This window comes from Dermacentor variabilis, chromosome 3 (assembly GCF_050947875.1).
Source record: "Dermacentor variabilis isolate Ectoservices chromosome 3, ASM5094787v1, whole genome shotgun sequence".
Classification (NCBI taxonomy): domain Eukaryota; kingdom Metazoa; phylum Arthropoda; class Arachnida; order Ixodida; family Ixodidae; genus Dermacentor; species Dermacentor variabilis.
The window spans coordinates 18,516,804-18,541,972 of record NC_134570.1 but is presented as its reverse complement, the minus strand read 5'-3'; the positions used below and the strand labels follow the sequence as shown (position 1 = coordinate 18,541,972).

The window sequence follows — 25,169 nt, the reverse complement described above, 5'->3', positions numbered from 1 at the left end:
TGTCTCGAAGTCGCGTGAGCGATTATCAAGTTTCGCCCCTACCTTTATGGTCGCCCCTTCAAAGTAGCGACGGACCACCATGCACTCTGTTGGCTGGCAAGTATGCGCAACCCTTCAGGACGACTGGCACGGTGGAGCTTGCGGGTACAGGAATTTGACGTCACTATCGTTTACAAGTATGACCGTAAGCACGAGGACGCTGATACACTATCCCGCGCACCCATTGATCCTGTCAGTCAGGAAACAGAGGGCGATGACGGCTTCCTGGGCGCCATTAGTTCATCAGACTTGATCAGACGGCAGCGTGACGACGCTGAGATTCGACCGATCATCGATCATTCAGAGGGCCGCGGCACAGCCATACCACGCCATGTGTCCCGCTCGTTGACATCCTTCCGTGTACGAGACAACGTGCTGTATAAGAAGAATGCCCGTTCAAACAGCCATACTTACCTCCTGGTGGTTCCAAGTGACATGCGAGACGACGTCCTCTTCGCTTCCCATGACGAACCGACATCTGGCCATTTTGGCTCCTAACGAACACTCGCTAGAGTAAGCGAGATTTACTATTGGCGCGAGCTTTCGGCAAACGTGAAACAGTACGTTAAAGGCTGTCGTGAATGCCAGCGCCGAAAGACACCGTCCGTTAAGCCGGCTGGCTTCCTTCAGCCAATCGAAGCACTTCACACGCCTTTCGACTATGGACATGGACATTCTCGGGCCGTTTCCTCTTTCTGCCTACGGCAACAAATGCGTGATCGTCGCGACTGATTATTTAACACGTTATGCTGAGACGCAGGCAATTCCACGAGCCACAGCTTCAGAGGTCGCGCAATTCTTCATGCGCCACATCGTACTGGGTCACGGTGTTCCTTCCACTGTCTTAACCGACAGAGGGACAGCATTCACTGTCCGGCTTATGGGTGAAGTTATTGAATTATGCAACACCAGGCATCGAATTACGACCGCGTATCATCCACAGACCAACGGACTTACCGAGCGACTGAATAAGACGATCACAAACATGATCTCCATGTCCATCGACGTTCAACACAAAACATGGGATCGGATCTAACGTGACTTTTGCGTGTAACACCACCGTGCAAGAGAGGATGTGATTCACACCATTTCGCCTTCTCTACGGTCGCGTAGGCCAGACGATGCTGGATGCTATGCTGCCGTGTCGAGACGGCGACCACTTGACAGCTGACGCCGATGAATTTGGTGAGCGTGCCGAAGAAGACCGGCAGCTCGTGCGGGGCCAGCGGCAGCAGACGGACGCACGACGCTACAACATCCGCCACAGTGACGTGTCCTACAACCCGGAGACCAAGTTTGAGTGTGAACCCCTGTTCGCCGCCGTGGCCTCTGTGAAAACTTGCTGAGCCAGTATTTTTTGGCCCGTATAAGTGCTACGCCGCGTCGGTGACGTTAACTACGAAGTGGTCCCGGACACAGTGACAACCAAGCTCGGGCATAGTTTATGTGCGCATGAAGCCGTACACTGCGAGTTCATGATTTTTTTTCTCTCATTAATCCTTCTTTGTTTCTGCTTTTCATTTATCTTCGTGAGCTTGCCTCTCTGTTCATTAATTGTGTCAGCGGTGCGTTTCCTTTTCTTATTTCGTACTTTCGCTTTGTCTGCGTTGTGTTGTTTGTTTTAGTTTGTTTGTTTTTATTGCTTACGCCAATCTTGCAGCATCGAGACGATGCTTCTGTTCGGAATGGGGGATAATGCCACATGTGGGTAGTGGGTCGAGGGCAAGAGTGGGTCGAGCAAAAAAAAAAAAAAAAAGACGCGCTTCTCTTCCCTGCTCGCGAGCCATCCCCGACGGACGCTTTTTCCAGGAGCCAGCTGCTCTGCGGTTTATTAAACCTCCAAGAGCACTTCTGAAGGCTCGTGACAATATGGACGCAGTGACCAAGACCGAGTTGTAGGATTAAACACGAGAGCGACCTGTTAACTTTTGTAGTAGCAAAAGCTGGCGGCTCCTTAAACGATCCACTCGTGCGAGACGAGCGATGCACAGTGGGAAGTGCAGCGCAGAAAAGGAAGCGAGTTAAAGAAAGATGAGCGCTAGCGGCAGAAAGAACAAAGCACTGGCGGCGGTCAATGGAGCCGCCAAGACGTGCAACAGTTTGTGGTACACGACAAAACTGGCGCGGCGACGCTGTTTTGTGGAAACCGGCTTTGGGGGAATGCTAGTCTGGCATTTGCACAGAGGATATATACCGGTGATATGGTCAAAGTGTAGCAGAAGTGTGTTACCTTTGTTAGGGAAAGAAAAGGAAAGGAAGGATGGTTGTGCACTTGGTTTGCTACCGTATGCACTGTACGAGGGATAAGCGCGAAGGAAAGGCAAGATAACGAAAGCAATGACAAGTTACTGGAAGGATTTGTACTATAGAAACGAAATTCAAATAGTTTGTTCTTATCGGTGCGAAGTTTGCTTTCGAAGAAAATCGAGAAATCATGCCTTTAATCTTTATTTTTCTTCGTGCAAATCAAAACTTGTCTTACGCTTTTGCGTTTAGAACAGACTGAATTTTAGCGTTAAGCGCCCTTCCGTAATACAATTAAAATCAAATTGATTGCCTTTCTGATATCCAAACATATGTGCAAAATATGCCGATTACCTTTGGCATCGTGCCCCTGCTCGCAAACAATGTTGGTCAAAAGCAGAGTTAAGCGGCTGATTAATTAAATCCCAAATGATCGCTTTTTATCGGCAGAAGATGGTGCTTCAATGCAGGGCGAAAACAGAAAGAAAAAGAGACAGTTAACCATGCAATTCAACGAAATGGCGTCGCTGATGGGCACGTTCTGACGTACGACTGGTTGCACAGCCCCAGTTACAAAATTTGCCAAAATTCCGACGTTATTTCTTTCTTGTCTCAACGCATCTGCAAAAGCGCGCGTGACAGTGCAAACTGTGATCTACTCCAGAAAAACTCTGAAGCCCGAAATACTCAAAAGGTGTGTTCATGAGGCAGCAAGGTCCCGATTCCCGCTTTATAATCCATGACACCGAAATAATTTTTTTTTCTTCGAATAAACGCTAATGACGATACGCCACCGCGTCATTTCGTATCCACAGCACGACAGCTCTTTGTGCAACTTAATAAGGCGCCTCTCGAGAAAGAGTGCTAAGAGCAGCCGAGCTACGAAAGAATCAAACAGGCACTGTTATGGGCATTAGCTCATGGACTACATGTTGGCTAAGCCACAACAGCAATTTTTTATACGACGAGGGCTTCCACGCTTTGCCTAAATGAATATATATGCTGCAGGGCAAGCTGCAGGAAAAAATAAATTACACGCAGAACTTCCTGTAGGAGTTATCCAAATGACGGGTAAGCATTTGCTACTAATCGCCTGCTGTTTCATCGTCGTATGCAGCTGTGCTTGGTATAATTGCGAAAAACACCGCGAAAGAATCGTGAAACCGAGAAGCATGGTTGCAACACTGAAATGTTAACTGAGACCAGCAGGAGACGACGAAAAGGCGAGTAGTAGCAATGTTCACTCATGTTATAGATGTCTCCCAGAAGATGTGGGCGTGGGATGAAAGTACGAGATTTTGTAAATGAAGCACATATACGCAACATTTATTATGTGCACTGTCACTTGTTTGGTCCTTGTTGCGTTTTTTTTTTATCGTAAAATGGATGATAGTGTGTTTGGATGATGCCGCTGCTTCGCGGAAGATGAGCACTGGCCGATGCGTGCTGTGAGTAGGTGACGTAACCTAACCTTTATCAACCATGATCAACCGTACTGGGGCGGAGCCTGCGTATGGCGCGGCCGCGCGGGCCCTATCTTGAAAGTGACCTACGATGGGGACACAGTGCGCCAAGTGCTGATAGCTTCGTGTACGCTGTGTTCTCGCCGCTTAGTTCGCGTTGAAGCGAGAGGCAGCACGAAGGTCAATTCGCTCGCTGCTGCGGGCTCTATCTTGAAACCGATTGGCTTACGTGATGAACGCACGGACAGACGGACGGACGGGTTTCATCGTTGGTTAGGCACAGAAATATTTACGCATTTAAAACTTATTCGGGCTGTTTGTTTGATTGCCGGACAGCTGTGTATCAAAGCCTTACTCAAGAAAAAAAGGAAAGATGGAAGGAAAAGTGGTAATTGTATGTGATAGTTATAATAACAAAGCATGTTCAATATTTAAGTAGCTCCAACAATTTACTAACAGGCCCACTATGCTACGGGAAATAAAAACGTAACACATATCACCCCTTTCAATATCGCTGCAACGGCAGATTCTGCAGGTACTGCTAAAATAAACTGGTTGCATTTTTCCCAGAACGAGAATGATGGATTGGACAAGTGCGTCAGCTAAGACAGCACAGGCAGACAGGAGGGTTTAGAACTAAAAAGCACACCCACAATCAAACGTGGAGAATCATGAGGAGACAGATGTCCGCATGAGGGCGAAGTCATGCCATCACCTCTCCAACGAGCTGAGCTTGACTTCGCACAGCAGCTGTCTTTCCGTCTCGCTTATTCGCTCCCTCATTCACTACACAAATTCATTAACTCACTGGCTCGCTCAGTAATAAATCCACAGACCATAAATGACCAGAAGGAACAAATATGTGCAGTTTTTGCGTCCCTTAAGCTGCGCAGCGCTCCCGCGAAGTGCTCAAGCAGGCATCACCGCAGCGTGCATATGAAGCGGGTGCTTTTCCGGAGGGCACTTAGCCACATAAACTGAGAGGATATTGGGACAAGAGGACACAGGTTGCAGACAACGACAATTATATGAAACTTTACAAGAAAAATAAATAAATAAATAAATAAATAAATAAATAAATAAATAAATAAATAGCTAAGCAAGTAAACAGATATATAAATAAATAAAGCTTTGCAGATGCAGCTGATCTGGTGACTTCCGCACCCGCGGCATACTTGCGGATAATGCGCATTGACGGGTACACTTACGGGTACTTGCCCCACACTCATTTCGCAGGTGTAAGATGCAGCTTTAGTGAGGGACGAAGGTTGTGAGTGGTGTGAGTGAGTGCCGGTGAGTTCGAGTGGACGTGAGTGAAAGAAACGAGAAGTTAGTGACAGTTCACGTGAAAACAAACGAACGTCAGGGACGGTGATTTTAAGTGGACGTGAGTGATTGTCAATGAGTTTAAATGGACTTGAGCATGCATGTGAGAGAGAGCCGCTCAATGAGAATGGAGGCGACTATGAACGCGATAGAGCGTCGTTGAGTGTGAACGGGCGTGAGCAACGGGAGTGGTGAGCACAGCCGATGTGAGCACACGTGAGTGCGAGTGAGTACATATCCTGCGAAAATATTGGTGAGTGAGCGCGAGTGAGCTTAAGCTCACTCTGCCGATCTATGACCACAAATGAAACTAACGGTATGCCCCCACATCCGAGCAAATGTAGATAACAACAGGTGCCGGCACATATATTTCCGCGCATTTGAGGCCCCGTTCGTCGCACCTATAGCCTCGGCGAAGGAAAGGGAGACGCACCTGAATGTACTCGTCCTCGCAGCGTAGGTGCTCGGCGATGAACTCGATCGCCTCGGTGGCGCGGTACGCCTCCGGGCTGAGGTAGAGCACGTCGCCCGCGGCCGAGTCGCGGCCGTCGGCCGAGTCCCGGCGGCCGGCCAGCGCCGGCGGGCCGGCCGCCTTGCGCGTGCAGTTGGGGTGGTGCACGTCGGCCAGCTCGAGGCACTCGTGCTTGCCGTGCTTGGCCGCCAGGTGGTGCGCGGGCGGCGGCGGCGGAGGGGGCGGCGGCACCGCGGGAGGCACGGCCGCGGCGGCGGGGGGCGGCGGCGGCGGCCTCGGGTGGTAGTGGTGCATGCCGACGCCCGGCATCTCCATCATCCAACGCAGGCGCGTCTTGTGCGGCCGCTTCATGAGCAGCATGGCCGGCAGGTACTTGAGGAAGAGGACGCGGATCCAGTTGGGCATGCGGTGCGTGCGCGGGCCGCGGAAGTTCCAGTTGATGATGATCACGGTCACCAGGATCGACATGGTGTTCATGAGGAAGGTGAATAGCAGGTACTTGGCGATCAGCGGCAGCACCAGCGACGTGGGCGGCAGGATCTTGGAGACGAGCAGCAGGAAGACGACCAGCGAGAGCAGGATGGAGATGCCCAGCGTCACCTTCTCGCCGGCTTCGGCCGGCAGGTAGAAGACCAGTATGCAGAGGAACGAGATGAGCACCGTGGGCAGGATCAGGTTGACCGTGTAGAAGAGCGTCTTGCGGCGGATGGTGATGTAGAAGGAGATGTCTGTCTCCGTGGGCCGCTGCTGCTTGCTGTTGTTGTGCCGGTTGAGGAACGCCGGAACCTCCACGATGTCCCAGGTGCCGCTCTTCCAGTAGTCGGACAGGTCCACCCAGTAGTTGTCGTTATACAGCTTTAAGGACACTTGGTCGCCGTTGAACGTCCACGAGCCGAACTTCATCACGCACTTCTGCTGGTCGAACGGGAAGTACGTCACGTCGATGGTGCACGAGCTCTGGTAGATGGCCGGCGGCACCCACATCACCTGGCCGCTAGGGTAGATGAGCACGTTCGACTTGTAGCGCACCTCATAGTTGCCGTCCGCGCTGCGAGGGAGAAGCGACGCTCTCGTACACCGCGCACCTGTTGTTTATAGCCGCTCCTACTTCCCGCACTTACAGCGCAGTTAACCAATCAGCTGGAAACGCCAATGGCTCTTGCGCTAGCGCTGCTCCACGCATCATTAGGACTTAGCTTAGTGCCATGCCAGGTTTGTTCGCACAACTTGCAACTTTCGATGAGCGGAAATGCATGAAAGCCTGCCATGAGTGTAGAAGTACATTACAGCTTGGACAAAACTTACCTCTAAGGAACCACTGGTTGAATTAATCACAAAGCCCATGTGATCGTAAAAATGGGCTGTTCGCGGGGAAACAGGAGCTACAGAAAGAGCTCCACTTGATTCCCTTTGCAGGCAGAATTGTGCTAAGGCGTCTATTTAAAGACTCAACCTGTGCTTACAGTCATCAGCAGTAATGTATGATAATGTCGCCTTCTCATGATGTGCGCAACGCTCCAATGTAGATATAAATAAAGAAACGAACAACCAGGTTACTCACGCAGGTCAACTTCTGTTCGAGCACGAGGAATGCTCGTTCTACGTCTGTTGTGTATATAGCCACGTCTGCACTGCAGCTATTGCACCTACATTAAGGATTTCAAACTCCTTGCGCCTTCAAAGAGCTTTCTAGGAAACCATGATGATGGGGAAATCATAATGCGAAGCAAGCTTCCCGACTATGTAAAGAGCGTAAAATTTTACGCGCTTACCGCTTCCAGTCACTACAAAAAGCTGGAATAAGCACCGGCACGCAACTAAATCAGATAATAGTTACGGTTTTCACTCACATAAATATGTCTTTGTTTGTTGGCGACAACTTCAGGCTTAGCTGGGACGCCCCTCGTTGTACCGCAGCAATGGCGAAGTCTGTGGCAATAGCGTAGGGCGCGCTTCACTGGTAATGGCTACGTGTAAATACATGTAAACTGCACTGCACGCTTCACACCTGGACTCGTGAATACACGTTCCAAATCGTGCTCGTTGCTCCTCGATGGGCAGTGCAGGGGGAGGTGGGAGGGAAATGAACAGCAACGGTTGCTGAGGCTAGGGGAGTCTCTTGCCTCGGGCACCGCGTATAATTACCTATTTCAAGGAGGACGCTCAACAGGGATGCCGCGAGAGAAAAATCACCAGCACTTCGTATTACTGAGTATATTGCATTCTATAGCACCACATAACCGCCTCTTCAAATTCCAATTACAGTGCTGTATAGAACAAGCATATGCATATACTGACTACGCCTCCCGACTTCTTACGTCACCGACATTTGGAAGCGTACAGGAAGACGTCTCTTTGGCTCGTCACATTTACTGTGAGACAACCCTAGGAACATAACACAACTCAAGAAATAGTCACCATGAACTAAGTATTCCTTGCTTTTCTTTTATCTTTCATGTGCTGGAAAGTGTGGTATTGTTATGATGAATAAGGGCGTTGCATACTTGCGTGATACACCGTACTGCATTTCCAAAGCTGCAGTTCCAAGGCCATGCAAATGACCTTGAATTCACCCGATTATAAGAGACTCTGAATGTTGCGCCAGCTCTAACTCCCTACCAGCCCTGCATTAGGTAGTCAAGGTACATCGGTCTTCCGGTGATTAATAACTATATAGCAATCGTGCAACGAACCTCCACCGCAGAGGTGGTGAACGAAAATTTTTGAAAAGTCATCTTTCTGGTTTTAAGCTGCGTGCATAGCCATCATCGCATAGGTTTTGCTAAACAAAAAGCGAGAAAACTGTGGTAAGCTTTGATCTATGATTTGCCCGAGCTCTCTCGGAGTGCGGGCCGGGTGCTCTAACTTATTGTCATGACAGCGTCCCGGACACTATACCCAAAGGAGAGAAGTGTGAAGAGAAAAGGCAGGAAAGGTAAGTATTTTGCTTCATATTCTGGGAAAGGGAGAAAAGTGGCACAAAGAAAGGGCATGGGAAAGTGTCCGAATGGCTCATTTAGCTTGCGATGCCCTCCTCCTTACCCAATTAGGAAGTTTCAGCCCTGTGCACAATAAAGCGTTAACTCTCTCTCTACCTTGCGATGTACAGACCTGTATTGGATGGCGGTTACATACTGCCTCAATATAAGCTCGAAGAAATAATGAAAGGGAAGTATTGTGATGAAGACAAGAGTCCCGAATGAAAATTCCTATCACTGTTGCTTGCGTCAATGTGCCCCTCTGTAGTTACTTCAGCATAATGATATAGTCGTTACAAAATGCTCACGGACTTGCAAATAAGACCATTCGCGTGAATTTCAAGGTATACTATAGCACGCGCAGTGACAATGTCAAGGTGATATGCACGTTCTGGCCTGCTGTCAAAGCTTTTTTTTTTTTCGCACAGCACTACCGTGCCTGAACTGTTAGCAAGCAGCGAAAATGGCTAAGTGCAAGACTGCCAGGAGAAGAGGCAGGCAGCGTTCGCTCACTTGTTGAAGAGCACGATGTCCGGCTTCCAGACCTTGTCCGGAGGCAGCCGCAGCACCGAAATGCCGCCGTAGTCCGCCTCGTCCCATTTGAGCTGGTAGTCGGTCCAGACCTGCAGCGACCGCAGGCGGCTCGAGGGATGCCCACGATAGCGAAGCCAACAAATGTCCACTTACCAGCTGCAGCCACACGTTGGACGTCATGATTTGATTCTTCTCGTTCTGAAAACACGCAAAGCGGAGAGATGCCACTGTAGTGACGCGCGCGGGACAAACGCGCAGCGAGATCCAATCAACAACGGGCTTTTTTGTCATGCAGTACGTCATAGTGGCAGCTGCAATACAACTCTACAGCATTTGTTAAGATTTGAGGAACAGCGCAGAGAGGCATTGCTATGTGGCAACTGCAGTGGTCTGAAATCTTCAAGGTGAATGCGCTCTCTGAAGCTCCGTTAAGCGGCGACCACATGAGACGTACGTCCAGCGTCTTCTCTGTGTGCGCCCACCTCACGCTGCGCGGTTAACCGTGCTTCAATGGTGGTCGAAACTTGTTCCATCAGGGAGAGCTAGCTGCTTTAACGAGGTCGTTGCGCAGTGCACATGTATACAGACGCACCGACTCCAAGTGGCGCCAAATCGAAAAAGGACTAGAAGTTCGTATCATGAGGCCGTTGCTGTTAAGAGAATTAGTTTGCTTGCTGGAAAGCCGAGAAGCCAGGGCAGCTGCCCTAAATTTGTAAAATAGAAACGAAGAAGATACATGGAGTGTATTTCATTCGAGATATCCGGTTGGGCACCAAGTACGGTGAATTAGGCGCAACGATACTTCCCCTGCAATGCATTCCACGTGGACACCGCTTAAGATTCGCACCCCCGTACAACTGTAACGTTTTGGTTGCACTGTATGATAGGGATCATTAATGCCTTTCTGCACCTTTAAAGACGCACTGAGTGTGCGGGAGCGTGTTACTTCCAGGCTCTCCACCTAATCGTGCGGAGTACCCTAATCCGCAAAAGATATTCCATGTGAGTTTGTACCATGCAAAACGAAAGTAATGGGTTCTGCTAGAGTAATAGCCTCTTTAGTAACATGGGAGCAGTTCCATGAAAACTTCGACACTCTTCAAGGCACCGTTGATGGGCACAAGAATATTACATTCGTGTATATATATGTAGTGATCCTTCATGAACAGATAACGAAGACGAAAAAGAGGAGAATGAAAGCACGGAGGGCCGTAATGACATCTGATTAGTTTAATTAAATTCTTGAAGGCGCTTACCGTGGGTTGGAACTTCATAATACTCATATATATATATATATATATATATATATATATATATATATATATATATATATACCCGCCGTGGTTGCTCAGTGGCTATAATAATAATAATATTTGGGGTTTTACGTGCCAAAACCATTTTCTGATTATGAGGCACGCCGTAGTGGAGGACTCCGGAAATTTTGACCACCTGGGGTTCTTTAACGTGCACCTAAATCTAAGCACACGGGTGTTTTCGCATTTCGCCCCCATCGAAATGCGGCCGCCGTGGCCGGGATTCGATCTCGCGACCTCGTGCTCAGCAGCCCAACACCATAGCCACTGAGCAACCACGGCGGGTCTCAGTGGCTATGGTGTTGGGCTGCTGAGCACGAGGTCGCGGGATCGAATCCCGGCCACGGCGGCCGCATTTCGATGGGGGCGAAATGCGAAAACACCCGTGTGCTTAGATTTAGGTGCACGTTAAAGAACCCCAGGTGGTCAAAATTTCCGGAGTCCTCCACTACGGCGTGCCTCATAATCAGAAAATGGTTTTGGCACGTAAAACCCCAAATATTATTATTATATAAAGTTCCATCAAATGTTTCAATGTAGGTACACTTTGCAATGAGCTCCAGAATTCTAAAGCTCGAGATTCACACAGAGGACAGACCACCATTTTATTTATATTTTTTATCTCTATCGTGAGAGAAAAGGACCGCGGTAGGCGCTGCCGCCTGTACGATCAGATCTGCAAGGATATTGTCCGCGTGATGTCGTTTCACAGTAAAAACTAAGAATACTGGCGGCGCCCACTGAATAAGGCCAACTGCGTCAACCAGGAAACGAAAAAGAAAAAGAAAGAAACAAAGCCTAGTAGCATCGTGAACGTGGTATACGTACCACGTTGATGAGCTGGATGAATGACAACCCAAACTGCACTTCCACCGTCATGTTCATTATTTCCACGGGCCGGATCAGCTTGTTGTAGTCCCGAAAAAGATCTCGCACCAGCCGCTCCTCGTCTTCAGATGCCAAAACTGGAAGCGAAACGCAATTTCATCTTACAAAGTCGCCCGAAAAGTGTCTATAGAGAGCAGTAAACAATAATTGACAGTCACTTAAGTATCCCTACGTGATTTGAATGCGAAAGCATCATGACTTCTCTAGTTAATTGGTTACGTCCACAATACGTGACGCCATGCATTGTCACGTGTTCTTCGCAATTCAACCTTAATCCACCTTGTTTTAATTTGTAACAACCTTAAGGCACCTTAGTACACTTTTATTCGAAATTCATTCACTTTACTTCACTTTAATTCACTTTACTGCACCTTAAGTCACCTTACCCTAACTTGTTCTAACTTTATTTCTGTATTACTATTGACGTAATAAAGACATTGATGACGTCACTGATGACGCCGATCTTTGTTTCCTTCCTCGTGGGACAGATATAATGCTTTCGCATTAATAACGGCGCAGCGTGAACCGCGTGGTCTGCGCGCGGCAGGTCCGTGCTCTCACTGATCCGGTCGCTGCGAGTCGATTACGCTGCTTCGCTATTAAAGCGCGATGAGGCTGCCGGAACCAAACGCCCATTATATTTCAAGCTCCAATATAGGATAGCGCTCAAAAAGAAGAACGCGGGCCAAGCGCTTGGAAAACACAGCCAGGTGCTTGTTCTGTGTATTGTCGTTTGTACATCTTGTGGTGTTTAAAGGCCTCAAAGCAATAAAGAGAGCCCTTCTACGCTGAAATCCGGCATTCGAAACTTCTCTTACGCTTTCGCAGCCAGTTGGCTGCTAAGGCAGAGTAAATAGCCGCACGACCCAATCAAGGCGCCAACAAGGGTCCACGCACTGGCCGGAACGAAACGCAGAGGGTCAAACGCTCGTGCGATGAAGTCGATCATAGAGCGCAGAAACCTCGGTGGATGCGCAGACCAATCATAAGACGTTGTTGTCTGGGAGTCTGTAAGGTGTGCTCGCGTTTTTCTTTGTAGGAGGCAGAGAAAACCAGAAGCACGCAGGTCTGTAGAAACGAGTTCTTGGACGTCCTTGCCTGGTCCCACGAATAAACGATGCACACTTGAGCGCAGCCCACGTGTAGCCGGCGCACACAGTAGGCGGTGTGGCCGCAGCAGACAGAGACTTTAGCCTCGTGCACTCCACGTGCAATTCTGGTTTTTGTGTGGCGTCAGTTCGATGCGACCATGGAGGTCATATGTTTGGCTTCCTCCTTCGAGGCTTATCTCGGCGACGTGTACCGACATTCCGTTATATCTTCTAGCTCGAAAATTTATTTATCCATCATGTTCTCTCTTTTTTTTTCTTCGTATATTTTCCTTCTGTACGTTGTTTTGCGCGTTTTTTATGGTTATTTTCTTTACCGACTCTTCTTCCTTCGAGGCAGGCAGAGGTATCCGTTGTGCTTCTTATGGTGCAATTTGTTTCTTGTTTGCCTAATCGTCACCACGATTCCACGTTTTCAGTGTTTTATAAGCAATAAAATTAATAACATCGGTGGTAATATGGGAAAGAAGAACAAACAAGCGGAACAAGTACATCTTTTGTGGGTAATCCCTGGGACGAATAATCTGTAGAAATATCGGATCCGTACTATGCATAACTGCCTGTTCAGCAGTGCGGCGTGTAACGTGCTTTAAGCTCTCAAATAGAGACCAAACGTATGACCCCACGCCATGGCAGTGATTTTTTTTTTGTTCTCATGTGGATATCATCTGCATTTGCGAACTCAATTTTTCGTCAGCTGTTCTGTTTTATTTATCCATTTGCACTTTATACCTTCCATTTGACTTTATGACAGACGGACACGCTGGCCGGCGTCACCTCTCCTTACCGTCAAAATCAATCGGTATTGCCTTCTTGCTTACGAAGCTCTCGTCTCTTAAGTGGTCCAACTGTTACCAAGCCTTCCGTCCTTGAAACCTGTTTCTCTGCAACTGGCGACTTGGAGTTGTGCCGACGACGCTATATCTGGTTCGCCACGCTGAGAGAAAAACCTTTCTTAAGCCAAAATTCGTATCAGGTGTTCGTTATCGCTTACTATGAGTATACCGAACACGTTTGAGAAGGCCGCCAACAATTTACCAGTGAATAACAGTAGTTATGGCGTTCACGGTGAGCGCAGTACGGCGCATATTATCGAAAAGCGAGACTAGCGCGAAAGGGGGAAGGAAGGACAAACAAGTCTTCGCATCCGGCACTTGATTCTTGTGCCACTATCTGAGCATCGCTTTTGGCAGGGACAACACGTGTCAATGAGAACACGATCGCTCCTCAGCAAAAGAATAAGTGCCGTCGACACGACAATAGGGGTGTGGAAATGGCGCGCTGTCGAAGGAACGGTGCGGCGAGATCGTGCATGCGGTGCAGCAGTCTGCGAGCAGGCCTGCAATGTCCGAACGTTCCCCAATTATCGTCTCCCTGTGGCGGTGCTTCGGTGCACAGTTATCACTCGCAGAGTCTTTAGTGCAGTGAGCATTCTGCGCCAACTCGTGTACTCGGGAACAGAACCTCCCCAACATCCTGTTGCTTCCTGCTTTTTAATGTTTGTGCGCAGACCATGCAGAAGACGGGGAAAAAAGCTTTCAGAAAAAGAATTATCTTTTCAAGAGACATAACTGGAATTTCGACAACAATTAGAGAAAGCAGAATGGACGAGCACCGGGAACATTAATATTAAGCAGAGAGTGTATTGGAGAAATGCCCGCTATATTCGAACCCTCGATCGTCTGCGACATGTAGATGTACAACCTTGTAATCTGCTGACACGTACCCACTCTGGGGGATTCGTCAAGAATCGGGTAGGTTAAAGTCTAGTATAAAGTGGTCTGTCAACTGGGCCACGCCAATTACTTCTTTTTTCTGAACTACTGCCGACGCGACCACTGCTGGGAACGTTAGGCCCTGCTAAGTGCTTTTCAGGTATTTGTCCCTCAGAGGCGCCATCAACGCCTAACAGATGATTCATGGACACCCTTGAAAGGATTTTCCCATCCCTTACCTATTTTTCTGAGCGAATTAACATTCCGTTTATGGCAGTTTGATGTTTCATATGTTTTCTTTCTTTTTTGCTAGTGAGAGTAATCTAGTCAATGTAACCGCCTTACGATAATGCCCTCTGCCACGGAAGGCACGGATAACAAATAAATAAGCAACGGAAATCCACGTTTTACATAAGAAATAATACTGGCATCAAGGATTTCAGAGACGAGCAGACTAGCAGCACTATCAGGAGAACAAAGCTTCCAGTTTGCCTCGTTATATGAGCCCTTCGCCTGGTGGATAAGATTGTTTATAAAAGCCACTGACGTCAGCAATTGCCAATCTTGAAGAAAAGAAAGTTTATCAAAGAAATGAATCGAGTAAAGGTTATGTGTCTACCCATTTCCGTGTGCACCGCAAATACAGCGCGTTCGGTCGTCTTGAACCGTAATTTTCTTGGTAGCATTTTCGTCATGACTTGCGGTGCAGCTTAGATAGCTTATGAAGAAAATCAAAAGTATGGCGGTAGGATTTCTGCTAGTCGCACTCCCAACGGCAGAGCTATTGGTCCTTCATAAACAGCTCTTGTCGTTGCCTGTCTTCGTGGACATCCTGCATCGCGCTTGCGCCCCAACAAGCTGAGTTCTACGCAGTTTGACGCCTGTCATGTGTCCAACCACGCCATGTTCATCGGGCTGCCCTTTTTTTTTTATCGCGGGTTCATTTCGAGAAGTGCACTATTGTTTCGATCATGGTTATGCGAGCATTTTTGTGCATCAACACCAAATTTCTCGTCCCGGTCTCCTCAAGGATGTCACATAGGCGTGCGACTTGAGATGTGACGAATGGCAGCATGCATCAGTCGACATGTGTTTCCTGGATTTTACTGGTTTGTTTCTCTAAATCAAACCACTCAATCGTCTTATGCTTTTTGTAAACACATGCAACATAGAGTGCAAGAAAAGCCATCCACCTTACAGTACCACGCAGAATTAATTCTATGAAGTGGGTCATTTGGAAACGGTTCTATTTGTAGCATCTTTGCTATTGGTGGGTTAATCCCAACTTTTGACTACCTGAAACTTCCTAAACCTTGAAGACTTCTGCATAACTTGGCTGGTTAGTAGTCTTTTCACACTGCAAATAAATAAGCTTGCCATAAGCGTTGTACACCTGATAAAGCCGAATTGCTGCCATGGTCACCCAAGGCGGAGCAATGAATGCCGAGATTTATTGTGCTCGTTCTTCCAAACCGACGCGACAAAATCAGTGTCTGCAACTAAGAGTCAATGAATGCAACGATATGACTGAACACGATAAGGCGTAACTGCTTTCTCCGCTTCGCTATGGGCACCTTCATTATTGTCTCTCCACCACTGCCGATAGGCACGAACATAGTGGCGCGCATTCGGGAAGCATTCTCGTGCACCTCAAGAGATGCTATGGCTACGGCTCTTTTTCATCCGGAGTCTTCGGCTTGAATGGAGACACACATTGTGTGTACCTTCCAGCTACGCGGAACGCATTTTATATTATACACACGACTGCGTCGTCTACTTCTCCTCTGGTTCTCCTCACATCTTTGCCTCTACACCGCGCTTTCTGGTTGTCCCCAGTGGGCAGGGCACAACCATCTCAGTCAAACTATCGCTCTACGATGGACTATTCGTAGAGAGGATGCGGATGCACAATACTGAACACGTTTATAATAGCGCGTAAGAGCGTTCTAACCTTGCTCCGCCTCGCTTTAATGGCTTAATGGTAGGCATATTTTGCAGTCCGTCACGGAAAATTGAATCTGGAAAGTTCTGGGAAATATTCGTTGTTGACCACGGTTTTATTCTCCTCAGTATAGCTTTATTTGGTCGAAGAATAATTTGCACCTGCTACACGGGAACCTGACTAACGACAATACAAATCAATTCTTGTTGTTTTGATAGAAGTATACATGTATCTTCGGAGGTATTAAGCATGTAGTCTTTTCAATGCGTCACAAAAACGGTTATTAGGCTACCATTCCCTGTTGTAAGTTACAGCAAAATGATCCATCGCTTATAAAATGATTCGTCGACTACATTATGTATTAATTGTCAACGAGAATATGCGACAAGTACAAATGCTGTTCCGCTATCAAGAGAAGCGGCCGCTTTTTAATCAATCTAAGTGAGCGTAATGATAGGTAAAAAAAAAGAAAAGAATGTACTGGCGACTACATGTGGTGTATAGTTTCAGCATCCATCGCACCAGTGTGCGTCACTAAATTTATAGCTTCCTGAGAACCAAGATGTGCTAGGCTTGCCTTTTTGCAATGGAAGCCTTGCCAAATCCATGTCAAACTGTCAGTGGCACAAGAAAACAGGCGCATGGGAGCAAAGCCGAAGATAAATATATTAGCGCTTACCACATGAAGGAAATGGCTTCTCAGCAAGTGCACATATAGGCGGCTTCCTTCATGAGCAGGGTGTCATTGCCTTTGGAAAATGTTAGAACTAAAGCCTTACTGCAACTTGTCAAGACCTTGAGCAACCATAATAAAACACCAGAAACTACGCTGTCTTTAAATATTGACAGGACGGCCCAAGCAATGTAAATGAGCAAGGCGCAGTCAATTCTGTAGGCCATGGGGCTGAGGCAACTGTAGGCCATGATACCGCTTCGTCAAGCAGTAAGTTTTTTCGAGAAATTTATTACGTACTATAAGAATGATGCAGTCAGTACTCGGTCCGCTTCTTCTCCTTCAAATCACCGGCGCTGAATTCGTTCGCAGAGCGTATCCTTGCACGAAGATGAAGCCGCTTTGCAAGAAGCCTGAATACGTCTTCATATTAGCTACACACAAGATGAAGAACAGGCCTATCAGCGGCGGTGCTTTGATTCTGGTGTGCCGCGAGTTTGAATGAGACATGCTCTCGTAGTCGTAAAATAAAAGGGATCTTCTACATTCAATATCCGTATATGTTGTGTATTATCGAGTAGCAGGCTAGAGCGCGCTGGGCTCAGGTCGACCTCTCGGCATTTCCTGTCAGTAAAATATGTCTCTCTTCGTAACAGCACTGGCTTGCACTGGCTTTACTCAGCGATAAGGAAATTGAGCCATGAAAGTAAATGCTGATTAAATTTTACGCCTAATGCGATATTCAATACTTCATAGATGAATGACTGTATGCGTGAACTGGAACTGCTATATCAGTTTAGAGGTATATCGGAACATTACCACCTATATCCCGAGAGGCTGCTGTGTGCATGTGCTATACATAACTCCCTGCATCCCTATAATTTGTTCGATTTTGATGAAACAAAACGCTGGAAGCTACAAAACGTCGCGTCTATACGCGGAGTGCGGCCGCCATTCGTTGCCAGGGTCGCCAGTGGACCCGAGCCTCAATGGCGCTGGAAAGCGACTAACGATCTTTTGCACGCTGTCAATGTCGCCTGCAACAGCGCGCAGACAGCCATTTGCGCGCTAACACATAGGCTTGCGCAAGCGTCATCGAGTCGCCTTCCCTTTCAGCCTTCAATCCAACACGCCTTCTCGTTAATGTGGCTAAACATTGATGTACACATATGAACGTTTGACCACGGCCTTTTACTTATTTAATTTTATTTCTCTGGATAAACTGGCTATGAGCCACGATATACGTCCAGCTGCTCGACCACTTACTCGCTCAAACGTAGTCACTTCATTGCAGAATGAGCAAACAAATATTGTTTAGCGTAGCGTCTCTCAAAGAAGAAGCGCCGATGATGTAGCCATGCTGGTGGGAATCGCAACGGGAGGCACGGTCGGGCTCCGGCCGAGCAGGTGCCGACTGAAACGGTGGACTGGAGTCGTTACGAGAGGTGGAGCTTCGGGACTGGGTGAACGGGTCCGATTAGGGGTTGCCGGCATGGGGCTACAGGCTCTAGCTCCTCCACAAGTGTTGCAACATCAAAAACAGGTGTTGTAGAGTGCTATTCATGAGGCATAGCGGCAGGTCGCCTTTTTAATACTGATCGCAACCTCGACTTCTTCACTGCGCCTTGATAAATACGCTCATGCATACGCGCATTATCCTTTTTTCATCGGAGTACAAGCGCAGCAATGCGTGTATATATATATATATATATATATATATATATATATATATATATATATATATATATATATATATATATATATATATATATATATATATATATATATATATATAATCATGCTATGTTATTTTGAAATATTAGTCCTACTTAGCCGCAGGCCCTCTTTCCCAGTCCTTCACCGCTTCCTATTTCTTAACAGCTTAAGGTTTAGCTGTCTGGCACTTTGAAATATGGACGCGCGTGCTCATAAGATCAAGCGTTGAAAATCAGACATCGGCAGCATGGTTGAATCAACGTTTACTACCTATATAAAAGGCAAGCACACGGTTCTACGTGTGGACCTTTTTTGTCATGGCTGATCTGCCATCTCTTTCTTGGCGTGTCAGTTTTATTTGGCTAGCCAATGAAGCTCAGCCGCAGCGTCACCACAGTAAAGCATAACGGCTTTCATTTGCATGATACTTCTCGCTGCGCAGGCAAGCAACCTGCGCTTTCCTCCTTCATTCTTTCTTCCTCTCTAAAGATGGCAAAGCCATTTAGACTGCAGAAAAAAAATCACGCATATTGAAAGCTTTACCTTCCTTGTAGCCTCTCTTTAACTTCATGCTACCTTTCTAACGTTCGAATTAGTAGCCTCGTCGGTGTCTGCTCCGCGAATGGAGGCCACAAGAGCTGAAAATTGTCTTCCGAAAGCTTGTCCTCGAGTAAAGTGCACCAGACTGGAGCAGCAATCGTGCCTTCAGTTCGTATGACAGCAGCCCAGCTAGAGCTCAGCGTTGAACTGTCACATAAGGACGATAACAAAGCAAGTGATTAGCACCTTGCAACAGCAGGTATTTGCTTGTTTGGACACACCTACGGCTAAAGAAATAGTGAAAGTGATGCAGACTGTGCAGACAATGCTGGCTGCTCTTCATAGCTCGGAGCATTGCTACCACATGTGCGTGAGATCAAAAATATTTTTTAAATCATCGCGCCCCCTAACCATCATCTGCCGCTTGTGTTCCTATCTTTCATATTTCCCCTTTCATCTCTGTCGAGCAGTAGTTCAAAAGCCTGACATTCACCCTGACCTCTCCAACTTCCCAATATTCCCCCACTGGGCGACGCTGTGGCGCCGGTCGTTTATGATGGCGGTGGGCGTGAAAAACAGAACAATCACCACGGCGATAGGGCCCCAGCGTCAACTTACGCAAGAACTTTTCCTGAATACAAGCCCAGTAGAAAAGAATCATAAGAATAATAAAAATTAGAATGTGAAATTCATTAGAAGGGTTACGCTACATTTTACACAGCTATATGTGCTCAATGTTTTTGTTTAGTTTGGTTTGGTTTGGTTGGTTGTTTTTTACATCTAAACTAAATCTGCTCGTTCAATATTTTCGTAGTCGACATTCTCCAACGTCGATATTACGCTGCTGTTTGAGCGACGGCGTCCACAACCGGTGTCGCACCCTGTATGGGCAGGGCGTTCAAGTGGTCTGCAATGACTAACAACCGTGCCCATGTATTTGTACTTCATGACAAATGGAATAGTTGTGGACCTCTTTAGAATCGCAATTGTATTACGTTTAGAAGGGAGATATGTGCTCTTGACGAATGGTGAATCATGAGTGAGTGCGGCTGACTTTGTTAGGTTCACTGACTTCTAGAGCTCGGTGATTTGACATACTGGGCGCCCAAGTGGAGTATAAAGGAAGTATAGGGTCACAGTGTCTGCCTTCCTTTCTCGTGCTCGTCATCACAGATCGAGCTTCCAACTCTAGAAGCGTGCTAATTAGCGCCACCTTTCCAGTTGAGCCTCGTGGCTCTATAATTGGCGCCCGGCGTGCAATAAATTAAAGAAGCTGCGAAGCCACGCTAAATATTATCATGATCGACAGCTACCTGACTTTTTTGAAGTTATTCGATTCAGTTGTCAACTTTAAGAAACATCTTCAACGGGTGTAGGGTAGCGCGATTAAAAGACGGGACAAAAGAAGACACACAGCGCTGTGTGTGTCCCTGTGTGTCTTCTTTGTCCCGTCTTTTAATCGCGCTACCGTACACTCCTTGGAGATGCATTACCAACAAGCCCAGATTACAACCCTCGTGAACTTTAAGGAACAGCTCCGACATTTTGTTTTTCGGTTCAGTGAGAAGTTATCTCGTTTGGAATGTAAGCCAGCGCCATTATGATTCCTGCCTATGGACGTATTAACGCGATGGCGTTAAAAACCCCGTGTCGCAGAAAATCCTGTGTAGGCGTCCGGTGTCGCGCATCTGACGCCGTTTCGGCAAAAGGAATTTCGAACCACGCATACCCAGGCCCTCCATGTGGCACAAGGAAGTTACTGAACTAACTGAATTTCTCAAGCTAAAATAGGTAGAAAAATCGCAAAGTACGACTTACACACAACCTACAGACATTATAGCGTCGTATTGTGATTTGAATATGCGATAAAACATAATTTTGCTACGCGAAAACTCAAACGACTTTTCTAGCGTTTATACCATTCATAGACCAGCCACGGCGTCGAGCGGCGCGCCCGATTCCTTGCAACACCTCCAGCTAGCGCTCGCCTCCGCCGCATCGCGGCCCACGCAAGAGACCGCGTTCCTACCAGAAAGTGCGCCTTCATGCATAGCGTGCGCCGCCAGCTTTTCCCGGTAAACATTACGGTTACATACGCTGCAGCTGCCGGGAAGCGTGAGAAGCAATCAGGAAACTTTTAATGCTATCGCTCTTAAAGGCGAAGCTTAAGCGTCCTCCAATCTTTTTCTTATGGTAACAGCTAGCAGCCCTAGCTCTGACGTCTCCAGCTGTGACGAGATATCCGTGCATGTAGTTTGTATCTTTCTACGTTACGGTACTATAGGGCGCAAACGCCCTTGGCGGACTAGACAGACTCCCAGACTCCCACTAGGAGAAAGGAGGAGCCTAAGACTGTGGTTACAACGCATGCACATCTGCGCTAGCGGAATCTCTTTGCGTCTATTATAGATGAATGCACTACAAAACCACTGAAAACAAAATAAATTTAACTGAAGTAACTTGATATTAACGGACGTGCGAGAGATGCTGTCAGTTCTTGCGGCGCGCTGCTTCACGTCGTGATTGCGGTGTGCGTCCCAGTCGTGTTTCCCCATTTCCTTCATCTTAACTGCATATTCCTCCTGACTCCCCCCCCCCCCGTGCACGGTAAAAAGCTGTATCTATTGGGCCTCCCTCTCTTTCTTGGCCTCCTTTCTCTCTCCCTCTCGACTTGTTTGCCTTCATTTTAGCATCTAGATGACGAGAGGGACGAAAAGACACAAACAGTATACATCCAAGCGATCAAAAGTTTAAACAATCTGCATTTGTTGTAATTTGACAGGAAGGGTTAGGGTGGGATACCCCTATCCTTTGTCAGCCGGTTCCATTCTATGCCTGGAAATGTCCCAATTTCGTCCCAGTTCTTTATTCAGTGTCGTCCTTGAATGTCTTTCTCTTCCTTTGGCACCCATTGTGTTACCCTAACCGATTACTGCTTGTCTTCAAAATTGTGCTTATTTGGGTTTGCCAGTACATCTTACAGCTAAATGGAGACACAGCGCACAGGATAGGATCAAAGAAATGATCGTTGGGCTTCATTCGTTCATTCCGAGTGTCCTTTCCTATAACCTGCGATATATTAGTGGTGCAGGTCGAGGCATCCCTCCTTTTTGTCTCTCTCACTTTCTGTCCTTTCCTATGTTCTGCTATATCCTGCGTCACTTCAGTGAAGCAGGAAGGCAAACCCTTAAGCCTCATTCTGTCTTGTACTCCGCGCTGTTACTCCATTTAGCTGGCTGTCTCCTCTTACTCATTACATGACCTGACCAACTTGACCTCGTCCTCTTAATCTCAACAAGAATATCAGCCGCACCCGCCTGCTCCCTAATAAATACAGGTGTTTTTATCTATCTTAGCTTAGCGCTTCTCATTTGTCCCTTCATTGTGCGTGGCCCGCTCCTTCGCTTCTTCTCAAGCTTTGTTGTGCTCTGAGTTTCCGCTCCATGGGATTGTTCTACTAGAATGCACTGGCAGAACGTCCCCGTCGTTTTATTATAATTTCCTTGTTCAATCATTTCGACAGTAACTTTAGATAGGATATTCTATCGTTTCTAGGGGATGGTAGTCCCTCGGATAGGCTGGGCGGTTTGGGAAATCTTGGAACCGAAAGCGCGACCATGGTGAACTTTCCCCAAACTGTGCCAAGATAATTGACCAAGAGTTGGTTCCTAAAACTGTCCAAATTTCCACATATGCTGAAGCCGCGCTTTATATCTACGACCTAAATAAGATTAGAACCAAAAGGGTCAGTTTCGAACCTTCGCCGCAGTAGACTTCTGTTCCTGGAAATGATGTCGATGACGATGGCTACCCTTAGGGTGCTTGAATATCATTTTTTCTTCCTTCTTCACGTTCCTCATTTGTTCTCAATCTTCTGTCTTCGTCTGCAATGCCACCAAACCAGACCAGTTCTTCCAAGATGTCATTTCGGGAATGCTCCGGTACGTCTTGAGCAGTTCAAATGTTATTTCATAGGCTTTATCTGTGGTTCATACGTACAAACATACTGATGTGTGAAGTTACCAAGTCCTCATCGTCGCAACCGATAAAGTACGACAGCTGTGGATGTACGGGCGTTAAGAAAAAGAGGCGGGGGAGGGGAGTGCTAAAGTAAGACAATGTGGCCAGGAAGCGCTGAGCACTCTTTCCGCGCAGAATTCGATCGAGCCTAAGAAAGAGAAAGTGATATTTACTACTGCAGTAATTATACTTCTATTGATTGCACTTTATCCAATTTCCAGTGGTAATCCGCTAGGACATACCGTGCGATATGTTTATGAACAAAGCGAGTTCACTCGGGCAGCGTCATGAATGAACGTACAAGTCAGGTTATTGACTCAGTATCTCTAGAAGAAAATTGTGTTGTTTCCTTAGGGATTTCATCCTTGCCGAAACACTTGCACGTGAAAAACGCAGTCTCAAAGTGTCATTCACGACAGCAAGCCATTTATTGCGGCATCACGTTAAGTACTTTGTACCAATGCATCACTCTGTGATGATGGAGAAATGCAATCATAATACGCTTGCACAACCTTATCCGCCCTAAAAAAGCATCACCAACTCCTGGCCAGAAGCAGCCTTCTAACAGTCATGATAAATTCGAGATGCTTGTAACTCCAGACTATTAAACCTGCAGGTATTGCACACCGCGAACTCTGATATGTCGCTAGTACATAAGTGAGCTGAACAGCGGGAGTCTCTTAAAAATCACTTTTATGCAGATACCGGCAACACAGTGAGGTGCCACGGGATAGGCCGGCACGTGCACGTCCAAGGGTTGGCTCGCAAGTGAAAGAGCACGTGGTACAATACTCGGCGCCAGGTGCGCAAACCAATGGCCATGCGGCCCCATGAAAAGCATTGGACCACCAGATCTTGAGCGAGGCACATGGAATTGACGAGGCCGCGCCGTGCTTGCAGTTGCCGAAAGTCCACTTTGGAACCTCATGCTTTATTTGTTCACAAGACTACATGTACATGTGCCATTTCAATCCTCCATGGTGTTCTTGGAACGTTCCCTTCTCTGTGCTCTGCCTGGAGTTAGGACTCGGGGGGCACCCTCTCCCTAGAGCCTGTGCCTCCTGTCTGACGTGCGAGTTCTCTGAGCTTCCCTGGATCGCAAGCTTCGCTCGCGCAACAAATTTCTCTTCATTGGCGAGCGCTCTTCGATGTTCGTGCTTCCTTCTTACTGAGGACGGTGCGAAAGCATTAGGTCTGGGCCCCTCTGTGTCCCCGTGGCGGCAGGGGCGCCCGTGCACCCCTGCAGTCGCGTGTGGCGGGAGGGGGGGCGCCCTCGTCCGCGGCGGCCGCCCCGCGCGCGCGATAGGAGCCCCGGGGTTCCGAGCCATCGCGCAGGCCCCCTCGGGGCCCGCACCTACCGAGGCCGGATTGCGAGGCCCACGTGGGTGGTTCAGTGCGGCAGCGGGTCGACGGCCCCGCGGCGCGCCAATGGCGCGGTCTCCTCTTAGGCCTAGTGGCTAGGCCTGGCCAGCGGGGTTCGCTCACCTGGCGCAAGCCGCAGGGCCAAGAGCAGGATGGTGCAGGCGGCCGTCATGGCTGGCCGGGGAAGACGGCGGACGGCCCGGTCGACATGGCGGCGGCGGCGGCGGTTAGCAGCAGCAGGCGGCGGCGCGCGGCGCGGTGCCGCCGCCCAGCGCCCGGCTGCGCCCATCGCGGGGCCCCATGGCGGCCCTCACCGGCATCGGCCGAGCTCGCTTCTCCCTGCTCCTCCGCTGGCGCCGCCTTGCACCCGGTCTGCCGCTGCGACGCCGGGAACACGCTGCGCGCGCGCAGCATCCACCATCGACCCGCAGGTTTCACCCGAGACGCGCCTGCAGCGCCGCCGCGGCACTTCGGCTGCCGGCGATTGTAATCCTCGGAATCGTCTCCGCCGCTGCCGTCGGCTTCCGAGGCGGCCTGGGGGCGCTTCCGAGGCGGCGACGGCAACCCCGGGAGCAGCGCAGGCTCGCGCGACCCTCACGTGCCAGAGACGCCCTTGCACGTCCCTTCCCGCGGCGGGAAGAAAGGGGGAGCGGGCGCCGCTGCTGCGGCGGCGGCGGCAGCGGCCGACTGTGCAGAAACGCCAGGAAATGTCAAGTGCAGCCAGACTGAAATGCAGTTAAAGGGGTCCCCAGTCGTTTTTGTTCTGAAAGCCCTTGACCTATTGAACCAAGGGTCACGGCACGTTAGCAGTTAACGGATGCATTTTCCATTCGCA

At 48.4% G+C, this 25,169-nt stretch overlaps 1 protein-coding gene across 1 annotated transcript in view; it reads right to left on the bottom strand.

Moving 5' to 3' along the window:
• The window catches only part of nAChRbeta1 (nicotinic acetylcholine receptor beta1), a 33,873-nt gene extending 9,039 nt beyond the window's left edge, over positions 1 to 24,834 (bottom strand). Inside the window, exons 1-5 of the mRNA XM_075684363.1 lie at positions 24,458 to 24,834; positions 11,198 to 11,334; positions 9,210 to 9,254; positions 9,036 to 9,145; positions 5,506 to 6,592 (exon numbers count right to left, since the gene is read on the bottom strand). Of these exons, the coding sequence (XP_075540478.1) occupies positions 5,506 to 6,592; positions 9,036 to 9,145; positions 9,210 to 9,254; positions 11,198 to 11,334; positions 24,458 to 24,623 (1,545 nt within the window). The 5' untranslated portion in view covers positions 24,624 to 24,834. The remainder of the gene's footprint in view (positions 1 to 5,505; positions 6,593 to 9,035; positions 9,146 to 9,209; positions 9,255 to 11,197; positions 11,335 to 24,457) is intronic.
• Between the last annotated feature and the right edge of the window lie 335 nt (positions 24,835 to 25,169).